The sequence below is a fragment of the Geotrypetes seraphini genome, chromosome 16 (genome assembly GCF_902459505.1).
Source record: "Geotrypetes seraphini chromosome 16, aGeoSer1.1, whole genome shotgun sequence".
NCBI classification, from domain to species: Eukaryota; Metazoa; Chordata; class Amphibia; order Gymnophiona; family Dermophiidae; genus Geotrypetes; species Geotrypetes seraphini.
Genome location: NC_047099.1, coordinates 23,647,173 through 23,670,100, shown reverse-complemented (window position 1 = coordinate 23,670,100; position 22,928 = coordinate 23,647,173). Strand labels below are relative to the sequence as shown.

At 43.7% G+C, this 22,928-nt stretch overlaps 1 protein-coding gene across 1 annotated transcript in view; it reads right to left on the bottom strand.

Moving 5' to 3' along the window:
- Window positions 1-21,123, bottom strand: part of LOC117349767 — a 34,382-nt gene extending 13,259 nt beyond the window's left edge. Inside the window, exons 1-3 of the mRNA XM_033923360.1 lie at window positions 21,069-21,123; window positions 5,924-6,307; window positions 3,429-3,803 (exon numbers count right to left, since the gene is read on the bottom strand). Coding sequence (XP_033779251.1) covers window positions 3,429-3,803; window positions 5,924-6,307; window positions 21,069-21,123 — 814 coding nt within the window. The remainder of the gene's footprint in view (window positions 1-3,428; window positions 3,804-5,923; window positions 6,308-21,068) is intronic.
- Between the last annotated feature and the right edge of the window lie 1,805 nt (window positions 21,124-22,928).

Sequence of the window (22,928 nt, the reverse complement as noted above, 5' to 3'; positions counted from 1 at the left end):
GATAAACTACAAACTCTAAACCAGAGGTGTCCAACCTTTTGGCTTCCCTGGGCCGCATTGGCCGAAAATTTTTTTTCTGGGGCCGCACAAACACTAACACTAGCCGATGAACAAAAAAAACGGTTGAGCAGGTCCCAAATCTGCAATCACTAATATAGGAGATGTATATATCTAATAAACTTTCATTAAAGGGACACTGTGGAAAGGAACCCAAAAAAATCAGTAATACTTACCCTGACTGAGTGATCCCTCCATGTACATCGCTGACAGTGGGAGCAGCCACAGGCTTCCGCATCCCCACTCTGATGAGCAGGGATGTGCGCTCCTGGTTCTCCCATTCACTTCCTTTACAGCTACGGTGAACGTCTTCAGAGGTGAGCCTCATCAGAGCAGCGTACGTGGAGGATCGTTTAATCAGGGTAAATATTACTGCTTTTTTGGGCTTCCCACTTTGAGCTTAGGCTCCCTCAAAATGAACATCTCCCCTGCTGTAGCTAGTAGGGATCCCCAAGCCTCACCATCTGACGGCCACTTCCTCCCCCTCCAACTTCCCAAGTTCTGCAGCTGGCAGCAGTATTGCAGAGCTGCTGCTTTCCCACCTACCTTCTCCCCCCTTGGCTTTCATGAATGCATGAAAGCAGTGGCAGCTTGAGGATATTGCCATTGGCTGCAAAGCTTGGAGAGTTTGAGCTGCCAGACTGGAGGAAGATGTCTTCAGTTGGCAGGGCTTGGGAATCCCCACTAACTCAAGTATTTATAAATTGCACTCAGGCGGGGAGAAACTTTGGTGCCCATCAACTAATTTTGGGCTCCAGTCCCTCCCCCAAATCAGCTGTATATGACTACACCACTGACTACAAAAATAATTGTGATGCACATATCCCAAAGCTAACATATTCCAGTTAATAAAATAAAACAATTTTTTCTACCTTGTTGGCTGGATGTTTTGTTTTTCCATCATCTTGGTTCCATTTTCTCTTTCTGCTTTTTCTCTATCTTCAACTAATTCTCTTTCCGGTGTCTGATGTCCATTTTTTTCTCCTCTTCTGTCGTTCCATTTCCTTCTTATGCCTATCTCCAACGTATTGATTTTTCTCTTTCAGCTTTCTTAACTTTTCCTTTTCTGCCTCTGTCCACTCAAATCTTGCCTTCTTTCTCACCCTTCTTCTTTTTAAATGTTCAGCTACCTCTCAATTCTCCATCTTCTCTCAGTCCCTAGCTCTCCCATTTCCCATCTCACTCCTTTTCCAGCCTCCTATTCCCTTCTATCTACCCCAATTACCACATTTCTACCTCTGTACTCACTGCTCTCTCACTCGTCATCTCCCTTTTGACCTCATCCACATGGCTCACCACTGTCAGAATCCCCCTCCCTCTCTTCACTGGTCAGGCTATAATTCCCTGTCCCTTTCTTTCCACCCCTAGCATCATCTTATCCCAGCTCTCTTCCCTCCTGCCCTTCCATAGTTCCATCTCTCCTCCTCTATCTCCATGGTCCAACATTTTGCTCCCTCTCTTTTCTGTTTTTTTTTCTTCTCTCCCCCCTTGATGCTGAACAATGAAATGGAGGAAAAAAAAGAGAGATGCTGCTTCTCTCTGCCTTCTATCCTCTGCCTTCCATCCACAGGCCTAACATTTCTCCCTCCCTCCCATCCCTAGATCCAACTTCTCTCCCTTTCTCTTCCCAACTGCCCCCCATCCCATCTCTCCCCCCCATATACCTGCCTCCCTTCCCCAGGTCTCTTGCCAACAGTTCTCCCTTCAAGTATCTCTTTCCCTCTTCCTCCACACCACCCCAGGTCCAACTTCTCTCCCTTCAGACCATTGCCCACCATCTCTCTCTCTCTGTTCTCTGTTTCTGGCTCCATAAGCTCTCCCCCAGGCCCAATCTGGCACTTCTTTTAATACCCTCCTCCCCCCCCCCAAAAAAAAAAAACAACAAAAAAACCAACATCCAGGAGGCTTCCTCGGCCCAGCATGTTCTCCCCCTTCTCTTTGCGCCCATGCATCTCCACCTCACTCCTCTCCCACCATCATGTCCAATAATTCTCTCTGTCTCCGTCCCTCCTCTCTCTGCCCAACAGTTCTCCTCTTTCTTTATCTCCCCAATTGCACACTCTTTCCCTCTCTCAGACACCCAATTCTCCCTTTCTATTATCTCCTTCACCTCTGCATCTCTTTCCTTCACTCCCTCCATTCTTCCATCTTATGGCTCATGCTCCCCTCTATCTTTCCCTTCATTCTGTGTCCTAAGTTCATGCTCCTCCCTCCTTCCTTCCATCATTTTTCCTAAGTTTGTGCTCCCTCCCTCTCAAGTCTTGTGCCCTCACGCCCTTCTCCCTTCTGGCCCTTTACCTTTTTCCTGCTCCCTCGTCTGTCTTGCAGCATTCAGACAAAGCCGCGGGCAGCGGCTCCCATGCGCCTCCTGCGGCTAATCTGGAAGCGTTCCCTCAACACGCCCATCTCCCTTTCTCCCTTCTGGGCCGCGGATGGTTACCTTTTTCCTGCTCCCTCCTCCGTCTTGCAGCGTTCACTCAAAGCCGTGTGCAGCGGCTCCTACGTGCCTCCTGTGGCTAATCTGGAAGTGTTTCCTCTGATGTCACGACATCAGAGGGAACGCTTCCAGGTCAGCTACAAGAGGCACATAGGAGCCGCTGCCCACGGCTTTGAGTGAACGCTGCAAAACGGAAGAGGGAGCCGGCAAGACGTTAAGCAGCTGGGGGCGGCAGAAGGAAAACACCGCATTGTCCTCAAGCGCAAGTGGAGCTGCACAAAATTCTTCACGGGGCCACATGCGGCCCGTGGGCCGCGGGTTGGACACCCCTGCTCTAAAAAGAGGACAAGTCCGGGTTTTCCCAGACTTCTGGTAACCCTACACCTGCAATTGAACCCTCCCTTCCATGTGCCGATATCCGACACCTCCCCGCCCCTCAAGCATAGCTACTTACCCGCCCACTGGATCCTCCGCAGCTACAAGTCAGAGACAGTGCTAAAGGCTGCCTCTCTAGCCAGGGCAACTCATCCTCTGCCGTGTCCCAGGTGCCGAAGCAACTTCCTGTGGGTGGGTTGCAGCAGAGGAAAGTTCTCTCTGGCCAGAGAGGCAGCCTTTAGTGCTATTGCCGATACCGTAGCTGTGGCGGACCCTGCAGGTTGGTAATTAGCTAAGAACAGGAGTGGAGGAGGTACTAGATCTGGAGATGGCACTGGGCCTAAGCATTATGGGGGGAGTCCCAGCTACACCACTGATTACCCCCTATACAATTAAAACACCTAAATATGTGATTTATGTTAGTTTTTCGACCTAGTTGTAGAATTCTTTTTGGTAAAACCAAGTGTGTTACAGATACACACCGCAGCACGTGGCAAAACAGTAACCTCATTTCCCCTTTTAGACATAGACATCACGGCAGTGTTGCCAATCCCTTTACCTCCGACTTGCAGGCGGGTCCCGAATCGATTCTGCCAGACACTGAGCGTGCCATTCCTGGTCCGCATCTGCACACGGCAGCAGTACTTCTTACTGTCTGAGACCTGGATGTCGTCGATGCGGATGGAGCCAGACCGACCACCCATGGGGTCCCCCACCAGTGAAATGCGGTCTATGTACGATTGGAGGATGAAGCCCTCCAAGTGGCTGTAGATAAAATCACCACAGAAGTCCTCCTCCCCAGCTCTCCAGAGAACGTTCACCTCAAGCACAGGGTCCATGTCTGCAGGGTAGGAGAAGGTGCAGGGGATGGTCACCGAATCCCCCTCTAAAGGCAGCAGCAAGTCAGGTTGGTGCACATGGAAAGCTGAAGCATCTGAGAAAGGGAGAGCAGTGAATATTCAGTGTAGGATGCTCTTAGAACAGGGCTCAACAAAGATTCTTAGGATCTAGAAGCCAGGCCAGAAATCTAGGAACCAGACTTCCCTAGCAACAGCAGCAGATGAATCCAGAGACCAATGGGATAGCACACATCTACCAGCAGGCGGAGATAGAGAAACTGATTAACAGGTGGTCCTATTGGCTGGCACTCCTCCTGTATCTCCAGTATTCTCTATCTCCCAGCAGGAAATGGTCGCTATTCAAGCATGCATGCACACACCCACCTTCTTACCCATAACTCTCCATACCCCCAATACATCCACTCACCCACCCATAGATCCATCAATTACCACCCCATATACCTTCCTGTGGTATATGCGCCCGTCCCACCCCGGTAGCTGTCTCCCAATGAGGACTCACTCCTCAAACTGAATTCTCAACTCTGCCCTCCAGCTTTTTATCTTCTCCACTTGCACATTCCTCCCCAGCTCCTGCACCCCAGACACTCAATATGTACGTCCCACCCCCAGGAAACAGAAATGCAAATGCAAGATATCAGAGATGCACATTTCCCAAATCTGACGTGGTGTAATTGATAAATAAAATAAAATATTTTTTCTACCTTTGTAATCTGAGCATTTTATTTTTCCATTTGATTTGTTCTGTGTCTTTTCTGCATTTCTCTGGGATTTTTCCCTACCTTTCCAGGGTCTCCTGTCTATTTGACATTTCTTCTCTCTGTGTTGCTATCTGTCCTCTCCAGCATCTCTCCTTGTTGTCCCTGTTCCTGTCTTCCCCCCACATTCAGCATCTGTTCTTCTAGTGTCCCTAACCTCCCCTTAGATTCAGCATTGTCCTCTGTATCCCTATCCTTCCCCCTGTGATTAACAATGTCCCTTAGTGTTCCTATCCTACCCCCCTTATCCACCATTCTGTATCCATCTCTATTCTTACTCTATGCCCAGCATCTCTTGGCTGTACCCTGTTTCTTCCCTCTATTCCCTTCCTCCCTCACTCCAGTCTATTCCCTTCCTCCCTCTCTCTTCCTTTACTCATCCCCCCCCCTTTATGGTCCAGTATAACTCTCTTCATCTGTGAATCCAGCATCTATCCTTCTCTGTTCCAAACCCTGATCCAATCTTAGTCTCTTCCCTCCCCCAGTCTGATCTCTCTCTCTCCTCTTGTGTTCCCCTTCCCATCAGATCCAGCACATCTCCATGTCCCTCTTGTCCCACCTCCCTGGTCCAGCACATCTTTATTATTCTCCAATTCTTCCCCAACCACACCACCCCAGGATCCAGCAATCTCCATCTCTCTTCAGCCCCCTCCCACCCTAGGTTTCAGCAAACTCTATCAGCTCCCCCAAAAGGGTCCATTAATCTCTATCTCCCTCTAGCCCCATCCCCCACTCCAGGATTCAGTACATCACACTTCTCCCCCACCTCAGGACACAACAATCTCCATTTCTTTACATCTCCCCACCCCCACCTGAGGGTCCAGCAATTTCCATCTCTCTCCATTCCTCTTCCTACCCTCCTACCAATTTCCATGTCCCTCCCAGGGTCCAGCATATCTTTATGATTTTCCAGCTGCCTTCTCCAGGGTCCAGCACATTACTTCTACTACTTATCACTTATATAGTGCTGAAAAGCGTATGCAACGCTGTACATTTTGACATTAAATAGACAGTCCCTGCTTGGAAGAGCTTACAATCTAATTTGGACAGACATGACATAGAGGGTTGTGGATGCAGAACCCAAGGTGAAAGGAGTTAGGAGTCGAAAGCACATCTTCATGATCCTTCAGCCCCCCCTCCCCCCAGAGTCCTAGGTCCAGCTAGCAGTTCTCTCCCGCATCCTATCTTCCTCCTGCCTGGAGTCCAGTGTGTATTTCTCCCTCTAAACATGCCTGTTTGTCAGCAGCCATTAAGACACACTGCTCTGGCACGATGGGGGCCTTCCCTCTGCCAGGTTCCTGTGAGGTAACTTCCTGCCCCATCATAGGCCAGTAATTCACATAGCCTGGATAATATTAGTAAGTCATCCTAACATGTCCATACCAGACCATCCTAGGCCACAGCAGAGCAAGTGTTGATTGCAAGCCCTCCTCTCATACCTTGAACTCTGAGTTCAGTCCCAGCTCCGCTTTCCCACACTCTGTCCATCCTGTGTTGGGTGACAATCCCCACCTTGCAGCAGTAGCGATCATGGTCAGCCATGGTCACCTGGGGTATAAAGAGCTCTGCAGACTGTGCCTCCACTGACTCCCTGATCAGCGCTATGTGGCCACCCGAGGTCCTGCTGCTGGATCCACTGCTTTGGCTGTAGATATGATTCCTGCAGCCTGGACCCTTGCTGAACCTCCAGGAAACTTTCAGCTCCTGCTGCGGGTTCAAATCCCTGGGGAAGGTGAACTTACAGGGGAGGGACACATTATCCCCCTCATTGACCTGGATTCCTTCAGGCTGATCAACACAAATGCCCTGAGTACTGACAGCATCTGTAGAAAGATGAGGAGAAAGTCTAAGGTCATACAGTTTAACCTGTGCATTTATTTATTCAATTTTCTTAATCTATACCATTCTCCCGGGGGAGCTCGGAACAGTTTACATCAAGAGTGTCCAACCTTTTGGCTTCCCTGGGCCGCATTGGCCGAAAAAAAAAAAAATTTCTGGGGCTGCACAAATGCTGCAGCAAGACAGAGGAGGGAGCCGGCAAGATGGTAAACACCCGGGGGCAGCAGAGGAAAACACTGCATCACCCTCGACCGGGGCTGCACAAAATACTTCACGGGGCCGCATGCGGCCTTCAGGCCGCAGGTTGGACACCCCTGGTTTACTTGGATATATTCAGGTATTCAAGCATTTTTCCCTATCTCAGCAGACTCACAATCTATCTTCCTGTTGTTCACTGTATCACTTATAAAACATTACTGCTGACATTTAAAACAAAATAGGACTGATGTGTTCATCACTTAGAATTTTGAATAAGCGATCAATCAAATTTATAATAAACTTGAAAGCCGGAATTTATGTTTATTAGTTTATGAGGTAGGGAGGGGGTATTTTATTATTACATATATCATACAATAATGGAGTATATGGTTGGGGGGGATGGGCGAGGGATAGGGATAAGAATATATGTAATATACCAATGATTGTTTATAAGTGATGTATTTATTGTTACTGTGAATGAAAATATTAACACTTAATGTAATTTGTGAAAATGAATAAAGAATTATAAAAAAAAAAAGAAAGCCGGAATTTATCAACAAACTTTTGGTCCCACACTCTTCACCACGCACCCTCCGATCCTCCGATCAAAATTTATTAGTAGTTTCAAGTTCAAGTTTTATTAATTTTAATCTACCGACCATCGACATGCATCTAGCCGGTTTTTCAATACTAAAAAAAATATGAAAGGTTAAAATAATTATTATGGGTGGGGGAAAGAGTGAACATTAAAAAGACAAATTACAAATACGGACATGGGCTTGAGGGTAAAAGGGGAAGGGGAATCGATAATTACATCATTAAAAACAAAATTAAAAAAAAAAAGGAAAGAGGGGGAGGATATGACATCAGGAGAGGGGATCGCTTATTAAAAGCGGTTAATGTTAAAATTTGCTAGCTGTTGGAGAGGAACTATTTCGAGGCTATGATATGCGTCTTGAAATAAGAACGTTTTTCGTTTAATCTAGATTACAGGGGTCTCAAAGTCCCTCCTTGAGGGCTGTAATCCAGTCGGGTTTTCAGGATTTCCCCAATGACTATGCATGAGATCTTTGTGCACGCACTGCTTTCAATGCATATTCATTGGGGAAATCCTGAAAACCCGACTGGATTGCGGCCCTCAAGGAGGGAATTTGAGATCCCTGATCTAGAATTTGTCGAGAGAGTTTTCAAGGCGGAGTTGAGGTGGCATGGCGTTCCATAAAGTTGGAGAAACGACGGAAAAGTTATTTTTTGTAGTGTAGTAGAATTCTTTGATGGAAAGGATGGTCAATAAATTCTGATCAGCTGATCTAAGGGTCCGGGAAGGACAAAAAGGGATGATGAGTTTATCAAGAAAAGACGGGAGACGTGAAAGTTCGATTTTGAAGACCAGCATTAAGGTAAACCCATCATTTAGGGCTCCTTTTTCTAAGGTGCTCTAGGGCTCTAATGCGCGGAATAGCGCAGGCTACATTGCCCCCCCCCCCCCCCCCGTGCTAGACCTTAACACCAAACAGATACCAAAATCCACAGAGAGAGAAAAACAAAAGAGAGAGAAAAAAACGAGTGATAAAGAGGACCGGAAGGGGTATCAGACAGCCCGGCACACAAGAATAGAGTGCTGGGAACAATTCCTCATATAACCCCACGGAACCTCCACCACCTAGTATTGTATTTTATATTTTTTTCAAACTTATAGTAAGTTTTGCTTGGCTACATTGCTCATTTCTTTAATGCTTCCTTATGGCTGTTTGAATTGCTATATTGTATATCAAGTAAACATTACTTAGCTTTAGCTTTCAGCTTAAAAATCATTCCCCTGAACGCCAACGCGTTTCGATGTCCTTTATCAAGGCGACATGGGGAGATTTAAGTTTGGACATACACTGTATACCACCAACCGGCTGCAAACGCACCCCACCAACCGGCTGCAAACGCACGCACCAAAACGTTGGTGGTATACAGTGTATGTCCAAACTTAAATCTCCCCATGTCGCCTTGATAAAGGACATCGAAACGCGTTGGCGTTCAGGGGAATGATTTTTAAGCTGAAAGCTAAAGCTAAGTAATGTTTACTTGATATACAATATAGCAATTCAAACAGCCATAAGGAAGCATTAAAGAAATGAGCAATGTAGCCAAGCAAAACTTACTATAAGTTTGAAAAAAATATAAAATACAATACTAGGTGGTGGAGGTTCCATGGGGTTATATGAGGAATTGTTCCCAGCACTCTATTCTTGTGTGCCGGGCTGTCTGATACCCCTTCCGGTCCTCTTTATCACTCGTTTTTTTTCTCTCTCTTTTGTTTTTCTCTCTCTGTGGATTTTGGTATCTGTTTTTCATTGAAAATATCTATGCAATAAGAGTGTGGCAGTGGTTAAGACCTTAACGCCAGCATTGAGCTGGCGTTATCCTAGAAGCGTACCGCGTGGTAATTTCGTGCGTGCGCTAAAAACGCTAGCGCACCTGAGTAAAAGGAGCCCTTAGACACATCAATACCAGGAGACATTCCATTTTTTTTTTCCGTTGTTGCCCCCTCCCTTTGGAATTCAATGCCCAACTTCTTAAGAGAGACAACATCAATGAAGAAATTCAAATCCTTCCTCAAAACCTTCCTTTTTAAGGACGCATTCCAAGTTTGGTGGGTAACTGTGTGTACCACGTATAAGTATGAAAGGATGATGGCGGAGCGTTGGGAGACTAATAAGTCCTTTAATGGGTGACAGGTCATTTGCGCGCAAAACAATCTTGCGCTCACCTGCCGGTGCTCGGTTGTCTGGCGCTCGCCTGCCGGTGCTCACATGACTCTCGCTCAGTTGTCTCACGCTCAGTTGTCCCGCTCGTGCACATTACAGAAAATAATTTTCGCTCAATTGTCTTGCGCTCAATTGTCTTGCGCTAGCTTGTCTTCGCGCTCAGTTGTCCTCGCGCTCAATTGACTAGCGCTCACTTGTCTTACGCTCGGTTGTCCGCGCGCAATTGTCTATGAACCCCTTTAATGATATGTGGAGTCCATTGACTAATTCTATTGCATTATAATTAGGTTTATGTTTCTTTCTTTTTTTTTTCATATAATTAGGTTTATGTTTCTTTCTTTTTTTTTTTCATATAATTAGGTTTATGTTTTCTTTCTTTTTTTTTCATATAATTAGGTTTATGTTTTCTTTCTTTTTTTTTCATATAATTAGGTTTATGTTTTCTTTCTTTTTTTTTCATATAATTAGGTTTATGTTTTCTTTCTTTTTTTTTTCATATAATTAGGTTTATGTTTCTTTCTTTTTTTTTCATATAATTAGGTTTATGTTTCTTTCTTTTTTTTTTCATATAATTAGGTTTATGTTTCTTTCTTTTTTTTTCCATATAATTAGGTTTATGTTTTCTTTCTTTTTTTTTCATATAATTAGGTTTATGTTTCTTTCTTTTTTTTTTCATATAATTAGGTTTATGTTTCTTTCTTTTTTTTCATATAATTAGGTTTATGTTTTCTTTCTTTTTTTTTCATATAATTAGGTTTATGTTTTCTTTCTTTTTTTTTTATATAATTAGGTTTATGTTTCTTTCTTTTTTTTTCATATAATTAGGTTTATGTTTTCTTTCTTTTTTTTTTTCATATAATTAGGTTTATGTTTTCTTTCTTTTTTTTTTTTCATATAATTAGGTTTATGTTTCTTTCTTTTTTTTTTCATATCCAGGGAGGGTGGAGGGGTGGAGGGGGGGAACGTATTTTGAGGATTTAATTTATTTCATATAATTATCATATGTATTATTGTTTTAAGAATTAAGATAAGAAGGGGAGAAAATGATTGTTTAAAGTAATAATTATATAGTTAATAGTGTATTTTTATGCAGTTTGATTTATCATTTTTATTGAACTATTAAAGTTAAAAAAAAAAAAAAGGATTTTATAAACTTAATTTCATCCCACTTTAGTTGGACTACTACGTGTTACCCGGCCCTTTTGTATTTCCTGCGTTTCTCTCTTTTCTTGACTTATATTGTAGTTCTCTCTTTTCCACTCGTTTCAGTATGTTTTTTTGGGTCTTATTATGTCTGTTGTTTCCTGCTGTTTTCTTTGTTATAATTTGCTTTCCCCCCCCCCACCCTTGATTTTTATTGTACAACCACCTTGAAATTGTAGATAAGGTGGTATAACAAATTTTTTATAAACTTGGAAACTTGGTAATGTACCTGGGGATGTGACTTTTTTCTGTTACAGCTCCTCAAATTTGGAATTCGCTCCCGATCAATATAAGAGAAGAAAAATTACTTAGTGAGTTTAAAAGTCTCCTAAAAAGTTGACTTTTTAAGGACGCTTTTAACTGATTCATTTAAATTGTATTATTTTACAGTGGACTAGGAATACTGCCAAGTGAAAATTAAGTGAATAACCTTCCCCAACTTCTTGTCTCATTACCTATCCCTTAATATTTGTTTATAAATTGTATTTAATCCTCTTTTGTTTTCCTCCCTTTTCAAACATATTATTTTATTAAAATAGTTCTAATTGTCTTGTTTGTTGGTTTTTTTTTTATTTTAACCTAATTTTTAACTAAATGTAAATCGCATTGGATTTGGATTTTGCGATCAAATCAAATCAAATCAAATCCTGCTTCCATCAAAAACATTTTACCCTCCTTGTCCAATCCATTATCCTCTCCAGATTGGACTATTGCAACTCTATCTACTTAAGCCTAACTAAGAAAAACCTCCACAGACTCCAATGGATTCAGAATGCCGTGGCCAAGCTCATCTTCGCTAAAAATAAATTTGACCATGTCTCCCCGCTCCTGGCCAAGCTCCACTGGCTTCCGATAATCGCCAGGGTCCACTATAAATGCGCCTGTTTAACTTTCAAAATCCTATATGGTATCCTCCCTCCCTTTATCCCTCTTTCTTGGAATTCCTCAAACCCTAATACCACCAGATCCTCCCACAAATTAAAACTATCCTTCCCCTCGCTAAAAGGCATTTCCCACACAGGAAAGCTAGGGACCTCCCTCCACTTCAAAATCACTGAGCTCTGGAACAACCTTACCTCCCCTCTTCGGAACTTGAGCTCTCTCCAAGTTTTCCGCAAACATCTGAAAACCTGGCTTTTCTCAAAAAATGTAAGTCTCCCTCCAACTTAGGAATCAAGGAAACTCTAAATTTTCTTCACACTTCTACCTCTAACCCTCTGTTGTAGTTCCTTCCTATTTCTCCTACTGTAAACCGCGTCGAGCTCTACGAACATGGAGATGATGCGGTATACAAACCTAAGGATTAGATTAGATTAGATTTTAAATAAATTTGAACTTGCCCAGGGTCACAAGGAGCAGCATGAGTTTGATCCCTCAACCTCAGGGTGCGGAGGCTGTAGCTCTAAAGCCCGCACCACACTCTCAGATATAGTATACAAGACAACGAGGAGAAGAAACGTTTTCAGGGCAGTTCTAAATCGTATGGGGGCTGATATTTAAAAGGGTTAACTGGGCGGGGGAAAAGGATAGTGATAGGAGTGTGACCAGGACGAACGGACAGATGCTGAAATGTTATCAGAAATTAGGGATAACACAGTAATAATGGGCGATTTCAACTACCCCGATATGGACTGGGTAAATGTATCATCAGGGCATGCTAGGGAGATAAAATTCCTTGATGAAATCAAGGACTGCATTATGGAGCAGCTGGTTCAGGAACCGACAAGAGGTGAAGCAATTCTAGATCTAGTTCTTAGTGGAGCACATGAATTGGTGAGGAAGCTAATGGGGGGGGGGGGGGCGCGCTTGATAACAGTGATCATACATGATCAGATTTGATATAATCCCTGGAATAAGTTTACACAGGAAATCCAACACGGCAGCACTTAACTTTAAAAAAGGAGACTATGATAACACGAGGAGAATGGTATGAAATAAACTTAGAGGGGCAGCTGCAAAGGTCAAAAATATACATCAGGCATGAATGTTATTTAACTGATCGAAAATAAAGGAGCACAAACAATTAAATACCTCTGTATCCAGATATAATGAAAGTTCATTCAAGATCACAGAGAAAATGTATCAAAAATCATAAATCTAAATAATATACAGTAACTTAAATGAAAAAGATTTAGGGCTCCTTTTATCAAGGTGCGCTACGGGGGTTACCGCGTCGGACATTTCATCACGCGCTAACCCCCGCGGCAAGCCAAAATACTAATGCCTCGTCAATGGAGGCGTTAGCGGCTAGCGCAGCAGGCGGTTTAACGCGCGGTATTCCGTTCTGAGCTCTTTGGGGAGGACCTGCTATAAATCTAAATAAATAAATACATTTAATGCAATGGAAGTAAGGAAGACAGATTGAGAGCAATGGAAGTAAAACCCGGATGTCTCAATCCGTCCTCCTTTTTCTGGAGCCACTCCTAGTTCAGGGGTAGGCAACTCCAGTACTCGAGGTACGGAATCCAGTTGGGTTTTCAAGATTTCCCCAATGAATATGCATTGAAAGCAGTGGATGCAAATAGATCTCATGCATATTCATTGGGGAAATCCTGAAAACCCAACTGGATTCCGGCCCTCGAGGACTGGAGTTGCTCACCCCTGCCCTAGTTACATGTAAACTCTTTCACTGTCCAAAAGTTACTACCAGAGAATGCAGAGGCTCTTAACCTATCTCAGGGGTAGGCAATTCTGGTCCTTGAGAGCCGGAGCCAGGTCAGGTTTTCACGATATCCACAATGCATATGTATGAGATGGATTTGCATGCACAGCCTCCTTGAGATGCAAATCTATCTCATGCATATTTATTGTGGATATCCTGAAAACCTGACCTGGCTCTAGCTCTCGAGGACCGGAATTGCCTACCCCTGACCTATCTGATTATGACCTCACGGATCCCGCTCACCCTGAGGTAATTATGGAGATGTCAAGATACCCAGTTACGGGTTAGAGATTTTAGGCAGCCCTGGAATTTTGACCACCCTATCCTGGTGCATTGTGGAACTTGCAGCACTGATTTCAATGGGCAAGATCAGGCACTACAAATCCCATATTACTTTGGCTTGTAAGTTCAAAACCAGGATTGGCCAAAATATCTTCAGCCTGGAATGGGGTAACTTGGCAACTCTGCATTCCCCCTGGATGACATGACATCAAGGTCATAGAAAACCCTAACCACTGCTAATGTCCTTCAAGAGAGTAAGGCTGCTAACTGGATCCAGATTTGCAGGACAGGGTTGATCTAGTCCTGGGTTTACATCTCAGTGCAAGCTGGGATTTGTAATCTTACGTTTATGTATAACAATTTTTATTGAAAGAATCAAATAATCAGTACAATAGCGTGAGCGGACTGCTGGGCACGATGGACCTCAGGTCTGACCCAGTAGAGGCATTTCTTATGTTCTTATAATATAAAAATACATTCAATACAATAAGAATCACAATAATATTTCATACAAATTTAAATCATTCTTTCAAATTTAATTAATTCAATCTTATCTACACCCCCCTTAATTCCATCCCCTACCCCCCTACCTTTCCCCCTAAATGAAATTTCTCACCCTGGATGAAAGTTGACAAAAATAAAGAATTAAAATAAATAACTGGAATGTAATTATTAAACCTAATTTTCATAATAAATCATTGATAACCAAACTTCGTATTTTTGGTGAAAGATTCTGAATATAAGGATCCCAAACCTCCATAAAAAGACGAGTTTTTGTAGGTGAACCTCGAACCTCCCAACTCTCAAATAAAAATAAGTGATGTAATTGATTCCTCCAATGCCAAAAACTTGGAGAGTCTTTCTGCAACCAAAATTGCATAATACATTTAGACCCAATTATACAGGCTTTCTGAAATAAAAGACATTTTGGTTGGCCAAAAACCCCACAAGCTGATGCTTTACCAAAAATGATTCCCCTAGGACAACCCACTATTGAATTACCCCATAAAGAACCCCAAAATAATAGGATGGCAGACCAAAATGAGTTGATCAATGGACACAACCAAAAAGCATGAGATAATGTGCCAGGATCTTTATTACATTTAATACAAATTGGAGTATCTATTAAATTCGCATGAAAAGCTTGAATTTGGGAAAAATAAGCCCTATGCAAAATTCTATAAGTACATTCTCTCCAAACATACCCTTTTATATAATCTTACTTTTAAGAACATAAGAACTGCCATACTGGGACAGACGGAAGGTCCATCAAGCCCAGTATCCTGTTTCTAACAGTGTCCAACCCAGGACCCAAGTACCTGGCAGAAACCCAAAGAGTAGCAACATTCCAGAGCTGAGATTGTGATGTCATAAAGCCTCATTCCACCAATGCCTAAGAGCCGACCTCATCGGTGATGTCACAATGGCTTCATTGCCCTATACTTGGCTCACATAAGAACTGCAAATACTGGGACAGACTGAAGGTCCATCGAGCTCAGTATCCTGTTTCCAACAGTGGCCAACCCAGGTTCCAAGTACCTAGCTAGATCCCAAGTAACAAAGCAGATTCTATGCTGCTTATGCTAAGAATAAACAGTGGATTTCCCCAAGCCATCTCAATAATGGCCTATGGACTTCTCTTTTAGGAAATTATCCAGAACTTTTTAAAACCCCACCAAGCTTTCACAGGGACTGCGATGGGAAAATCAGAACCACAAGGGCCTGCGTGCAATGAGGCAAACCCAGGACTGGATCAATCCTGTCCCTGCAAATCTGGATCCAGTCGACAGCCTTGCCATAGAGCAGGGGTGTCAAAGTCCCTCCTCGAGGGCCGCAGTCCAGTCGGGTTTTCAGGATTTCCCCCATGAATCTGCAGGAGATCTACGTGCGTGCACCGCTTTCATGGTATGCTAATAGATCTCATGCATATTCATTGCGGAAACCCTGAAAAACCCGACTGGATTGCGGCCCTCGAGGCAGGACTTTGACACCCCTGTCATAGAGGAATGTCCCTAGTGGTACACAGGGCATGGATTTGACTTAATGGTGAATTACTACTAATCATTTCTACAGCCTTACTAGACTTGTGCAGCACTGTACATGTTCTATGCAGGTACTTTCTCTATGCCTGGTACACTCATAAGAACATAAGAACATAAGCATTGCCTCTGCCGGGTCAGACCAGGGGTCCATCGCGCCCGGCAGTCCGCTCCCGCGGCAGCCCTGCAGGTCCATGACCTGAAAATGTTCCCTACCTAATCTAAAAAGTCCATACCCTATTTGCTCAGTGTCCTGTGAGGTAAACCTCTATCTGTACCCCGTTATTCCCTTCGCTTCCAGGAAGTCATCCAGTCCCTTTTTGAACCCCAGAATTGTACTCTGGCTTATCACCAACTCACGGTTTAAGTTTTTGTACCTGGGGTAATGGAGGATTTAGTGATTTGCCCAAGGTCACAAGGGGCTGTAGTGGGAACTGAACCCAGTTCCCCAGAATCTCAGTCCGCTGCACTAAACATTAGGTTATTCCTCCAAAGGAAGACAAGACGAAACCCCCCCCCCCCCCACTCCTTTTTCCCTAAGAGATTAAAAGCGAAAAGGGGATTATTTTTTTTTTCCGGAGATACATACCCCAGTGAAGGAAAAGCAGAAGCAGGAAAACCACAGGGATCATGGTGGTGGGCTTCTCTCCCCCTCCTCCTTGTCCGCTGGAACACCTCCCTTCTCCCAAGCTCGGTTAAAGAACAGAGAGAGAATCACAGAGCTGGAGTTCCCTCAAACTCCAGGGTGTCTTGTGATCTACATTCTCCAAAATAAAGCTAAATCCAAGTTGATACAGTGTTTCCACCCAACCCTCCTATGACATAAAGCAGCGGTGTTGCTTGTCTTGAATGTATCGCGTTTGGAAGTCCTTGAGAAATTTTTCCAGAAACACACAAAAGGAGATAATGGATTTGCCTTCTAATTCAGATCATCCTGAATGCGCTGCTCCAGTCCTGTGTGTGTGTGTGTGGGGGGGGGGGGGGGGGGAGGGTTTCCTTTTCTTTAGTTCAAATTGACTTTATTGAAAAGGTTTTAAATAATAAAACTAGAAGAAAAACATCAATACTTGCATATGCCATGCCTAATAATAGATGTCATCACAAAAATATTTAAGAACATAAGAGGTTGCTGCTTCTGGGTCAGACCAGTGCCCTGAGACCAGCCCTACCTGCATATGTCCCGGTTCAGCAGGAACTTGTCTTGAATCCCTGAAGGGTGTTTCCCCCTATAACAGCTTCCGGAAGAGCGTTCCAGTTTTCCACCACTCTGTGGGTGAAGAAGAACTTCTTTACGTTTGTACAGAATCTGTCCCCTTTTAATTTTAGAGAGTGCCCTCTCGTTCTCTCTACCTTGGAGAGGTTGAACAACCTGTCTTTTATCTACTTTGTCTTGAATCCCTGAAGGGTGTTTTCCCCTATAACAGCCTCCAGAAGGCCATTCCAGTTTTCCACCGCTCTCTGGGTGAAGAACTTCCTTACGTTTGTACGGAATCTATCCCCTTTTAACTTTAGAGAGTGCCCTCTCGTTCTCTCTACCTTGGAGAGGGTGAACAACCTACCTTTATCTACTAAATCTATTCCCTTCATTATCTTTGTCCCCTCTCAGTCTCCTCTTTTCAAGGGAGAAGAGGCCCAGTTTCTCTAATCTCTCACTGTACAGCAACATTTAGATTTTTCATACTGTAATTTAAACAAGAACATAGTATTATTATGAAAATCTGTAAGGTTTGTCTTAATAGCTATAGATACTATAATATCAAATGGGACAGAGGAGATATGATTCAGATGTTCAATTAACATAGAACAAAATCTTTCCAAGAGAAAGGAAAATGGTAAAACCAGAGGACATAATTTGAGGTTGAGGGGTGGTAGACTCAAGAGCAATGTAAGGAAATTCTATACGGAGAGGGTGGTGGATGCCTGGAATGCGCTCCCGAGAGAGGTGGTGGAGAGGAAAACGGTGAACACAGAGGATGAACACAGAGGATTTAGAATCAGAAAATAATAGTAAATATTGAACTAAGGCCAGTACTGGGCAGACTTGCATAGTCTATGACTGTATAGGGCCGTTTGGTGGAGAATGGGCTGGGGAGGGCTTCAATGGCTGGGAGGGTGTAGATGGGCTGGATGGAGACTTCAGCAGTTGGAACCTAAGAAAAGTACTGGGCAGAGCTTTGGATTCTTGCCCAGAAATAACTAAGAAGAGAAAAAAATTTTTTTTTACTTGAATCAGGTTGGGCAGACTAGATGGACCATTCGGGTCTTTATCTGCCGTCATCTACTATATTACTATGTTAAGAAATATAGGGCCCTTTTTACAAAGCCACAATAGCAATTCCTACGGGCTGTGTCACATTGGTTACCACAGCTTTGCAATACTGCTGCAGACTGAAGAAGTCTATTAATCTGCGACCGAAAGGTTTGCCATTGATCTTGACATAAAGCGACTTTAGTGCTGAAGGCCCAAATCTCTTGAAGGGTTTGGACACATTTTTGGATTATTACGAGGGGGTACTGAAAAGTTCTGAGCTCAACCACGAAGAGAATGACGTGGCTATGGTTCAGTGATCTGAAACAACATCAAAACAAAGAATTTTTGTTTCTGCAAATTGGCACTTAGCGAAATAAGATAACGCTCAGAATTTAAGAAGTTGGTTGGTTGGGCTCAGAACTTTTCAGCACCCCCCAGGTATGTAATAAAAGTGAGCCCAGTATAGGGCAATCAAACCCTTGTGACATCACTGATGAGGTTGGCCTTTATTGGTGGAATGAGGCATGATGACATCACAATCACAGCTCTGGTTACCAGAGACTGACACTCTTTACACTACCTCGGTGTGCTGAAACGTTCTCAGCCCAAGAAGAGAATGTGACATGAATATGGTTCAATCAATGTCAAAACATAGAATTTTGTTTCTGCAAATTTGTCCTGTAGTACCCCACCTTGTGACAGCCCAGCTGTAGGGTATCCCTTCCCCAGCACAAAGCCCTTCCCTCTCCAAATGGAGCCCACAAACGTCAGTTTGCCTTTTGGAGTGTGGAACGAGCTCGTCTTTTACTAAGAAATTTCATTTGCTGCAATTTCTCGAAGAAATGCACAGAATAAATTGCTCAGAAGCAGGAATATAATAATAATAATAATAATATTCTTGTATACCGCCATAACCCAATAAGTTCTAGGCGGTTCACAGACTTTATGAATAAATGGGATACCCATGTGGGATCCCTACGAGGGTCAAGATAAGGAAATTGGGTCATTAGGGCATAGACAGGGGGTGGGTAAGCAGAGTGGGCAGACTTGATGGGCTGTAGCCCTTTTCTGCCGTCATCTTCTATGTTTCTATGTTAATTAAGATCCGCGATGACACACGGATTTACAAAGTTTTAACAAAGTTACAGGCAATGAAGAGGGGAGCGTGGGAACGCTTTAACTGAGATTTAGCAGAGGTAAAAGTAATACAGAAGGTAGGTTTGGAAGGTATGAGATAACGAGAGAGAGACCAAGTGGGGGGAGGGGGGGGAAGTGGGGGAGCAGAAGGAACGGGGTGAGTGTGGGAAAGGGGAGAGGCAGGGGGAAAGGGGGGTTAAAAGACCTGTTCGCGGAAAAGGTGCGTTTTGAGAAGTTTTCTAAAACTAGGGTAAGTGGGGGCCTCGAGTATCATTTGGGCAAGCCAAGGGTTCAGCTCCGCTTTGCAGAAATTATTCTTTATAAATATTTTTAACTGATGCATGATATTGCAGGATATCAAGGAAAATCCTAGCAAGCCCAGTAGACCTATCTGCAATGATCAGTAAGAGGGTGGATATTCTATTACCCTGTCTGCAAACCATTTGCTTGTGATTTTTTTTTCTCTCAGCATTTGCTGAGTTAGGGATCAGAGTCTATGGTGCTGGTTTGCAGCCCCCTGCTCTGCACTCTCAGCTACTAAGCTAATGTGCTTCAAAATGGAAACAGAGCAGGGATCTTACTTTTTAAAACCAATAGGAGGAAATATTTTTTTCACCCAGAGAATAGTTAAGCTCCTGAACGCGTTGCCGGAGGTTATGATAAGAGCGGATAGCATACCTGGTTTTAAGAAGGGTTTGGACAATTTCCTGGAGGAAAAGTCCATAGTCTGTTATTGAGAAAGACATGGGGGAAGCCACTGCTTGCCCTGGATCGGTAGATTCTAGAATCTTATTACTCTCTGGGATTCCGGAATTTTGCTATTCTGTGAGATTCTGTTTGGAATGTTGCTACTCTTTGGGATTCTAGAATCTTGTTACTCTCTGGGATTCCGGAATCTTGCTATTCTGTGAGATTCTGTTTGGAATGTTCTACTCTTTGGGATTCTAGAATCTTGTTACTCTCTGGGATTCCGGAATCTTGCTATTCTGTGAGATTCTGTTTGGAATGTTGCTACTCTTTGGGATTCTAGAATCTTGTTACTCTCTGGGATTCCGGAATCTTGCTATTCTGTGAGATTCTGTTTGGAATGTTGCTACTCTTTGGGATTCTAGAATCTTGTTACTCTCTGGGATTCTGGAATCGTGCTATTCTGTGAGATTCTGTTTGGAATGTTGCTACTCTTTGGGATTCTAGAATCTTGTTACTCTCTGGGATTCTGGAATCGTGCTATTCTGTGAGATTCTGTTTGGAATGTTGCTACTCTTTGGGATTCTAGAATCTTGTTACTCTCTGGGATGAAGAACTGATGTGCACGACGGAAGATCGGGACTTGGGTGTGATTGGGATGATCTTAAGGTGGCCAAACAGGTTGAAAAGGTGAGGGTGAAAGCTAGAAGGATACTAGGTTGCATAGGGAGAAGTATGGCCAGTAGGAAAAAGGAGGTATTGATGCTCCTGTATGAGACTTTGGTGAGACCTCATTTAGAATATTGTGTACAGTTCTGGAGACCACACCTTCAAAAAGATATTAAAAGGATGGAGTCGGTCCAGAAGAAGGCTACTAAAATGGTGTGTGGTCTTCGTGATAAGGCGTATGGGGACAGATTTAAAGATCTCAATCGGTATACTTGGAGGAAAGGCGGGAGAGGGGAGATAGGATAGAGACGTTTAAATACCTACGTAATGTAAATGCGCACGAGTCGAGTCTCTTTAATTTGAAAGGAAACTCTGCAATGAGAGGGCATAGGATGAAGTCAAGAGGTGATAGGCTCTGGAGTAATCTGAGGAAATACTTTTTTTACAGAACAGTCTCCAAGAAGAGGTGGTGGAGACAGAGACTCTGTCTGAATTCAAAAGGGCCTGGGATAGGCCCATGGGATCCCTCGGAGAGAGAAAGAGATAACGGTTACTGCGGATGGGCAGACTAGATGGGCCATGATCTGCCATCATGTTTCTATGTTTCTAATATAAAGAGATACAATGGAACTTGTATATGGGGTACAGGGAGGCCAGGGATTCAGGCATTTCATCCTTAATATAAAGTGATAAATTGTAATTGAACTTCAATTGGGCAGTGAGAGTAACAGGTATTATCCTGAATATAAAGTTATACAGTGTGTTTTTGCAGAAGAGGAGACACTATACCCTTAACAGCTCTGATCATAATGCAGAATGAGCTGCCAGAGGAGAGGGCATATAATGCCCCCAAATTACCCTGTTCTGCACCCAGCTGCCTTGCAGAGACACGTTTCCGCTGCCGATACTGCATAATTGGGTTGTTTTCTTTCCTGCTAGTCTCCCTCCCCTCTGTAGGATACAGTCATTACCGAAAAATTGTTTGAGCCGAGTCCCATTTGCAGTCTCTGCTCTAGGGAAAGCACTTAATGACTCCTCCCAGCCCAGCAATTTTGAGCTTGCCGGGGTGATTACGCTGCGCTCTGGGGAGCTAATTGGCTGAAAAGCAGGGGAGTTCGGAAGCTGGGCCCAGCTGCAGGCAAACACATCTCCTGAGTTGGGAAAAGGAGAGGCTCGGAGACAGCCCGAGGCCCAGCGTGAGAGAAAAAAAAAAGGACTTTTGCTGGGCGGACTGGCTGCATTCCCACGTCAATTTTTCTCAGTCTCACCTTCAGGGCACAGTCCCACAGTCTGAAGGTTGCCTAACACTATCCTGCAACCCTAAAGATGCTTCACATTTAGCACACCTTTTCCCATGGAGCCAGAAGAGGGGAAGAGGGCAATCATCCGGACAAACACCCCAAGTTTTGCACACTTATCCCCTAGAATCTGAAGGATACCCACAGTAATGATCTGCCATCAATTTTTGTAACAGTTCCCCAATAATGATGTAAAATTTTTTTTGTATATTCAATTCGGAATTACTTATCAGTCCACAATATCCAAATTCCGAATAAAGCACAGTAGAATATATACTTTAGATCTTTCAGAAAGCCTCAGCCCTACCACTCCACCGCTGAAGGGGTATTTAACTAACGCGGGAGAACCCCGCCGCCATCTTACTCTTTAAACTTACAGAGTCAAGTTAGCTAAAAGATAAGTGGCTTAAGTACTGAATGACTAAGTATAGTTTTAATGAAATTAAAAGAAAGTAAAATAAGTAATAGAAAAGTATAATTAGAATGGAATAACCAAAAGCCTGTGATGAGAACCATGTAATTCTTCACTCTACTATGATATATTCAGTGGTGGAGTGGTGGGGCTGAGGCTTTCTGAAAGATCTAAAGCAGGGGTGTCCAACCTTTTGGCTTCCCTGGGCCGCATTGGCCGAAAAAAATGTTTCTGGGGCTGTGCAAACGCTGCAGCAAGACAGAGGAGGGAGCCGGCAAGACGGTAAACACCTGGGGGCAGCAGAGGAAAACACTGCAGCGCCCTCGACAGGGGCCGCACAAAATACTTCATGGGGGCCACAGGTAGGACACCCCTGATCTAAAGTATATATTCTACTGTGCTTTATTCGGAATTTGGATATTGTGGATCAATTTTTGTACGGCATCATACCTGAATCATTAAAGAGCAACTTGACCAATTATTTACCAAGTAGATCTTTGCATTCTGAAAACTCAGCTTTACTGAAAACAAATGCTAATCCAAAATATGTTGAGACCAGTAAAATGACCTTTTCTTGTGCAAGGGTTAAGAACATAAGAAGTTGCCTCCACTGGGTCAGACCAGAGGTCCATCGCGCCCAGCGGTCCGCTCCCGCGGCGGCCCATCAGGTCTATGGCCTGTGAAGTGGTTCCTGACCATTTCTCTAACCTACCTCTACTTCTATCTGTACCCCTCAATCCCCTTATCCTTTAGGAACCTATCTAAACCTTCCTTGAACCCCTGTAATGTTCTCTGGCCTATCACAACCTCCGGAAGCGCGTTCCATGTGTCAACCACCCTCTGGGTAAAAAAGAACTTCCTAGCATTTGTTCTAAACCTGTCTCCTCTCAGTTTCTCCGACTGACCCCTTGTACTTGTGGTTCCCCACAGTCTGAAGAATCTGTCCCTGTCTACCTTCTCTATGCCTCTCAGAATTTTGAAGGTTTCTATCATGTCTCCTCTAAGTCT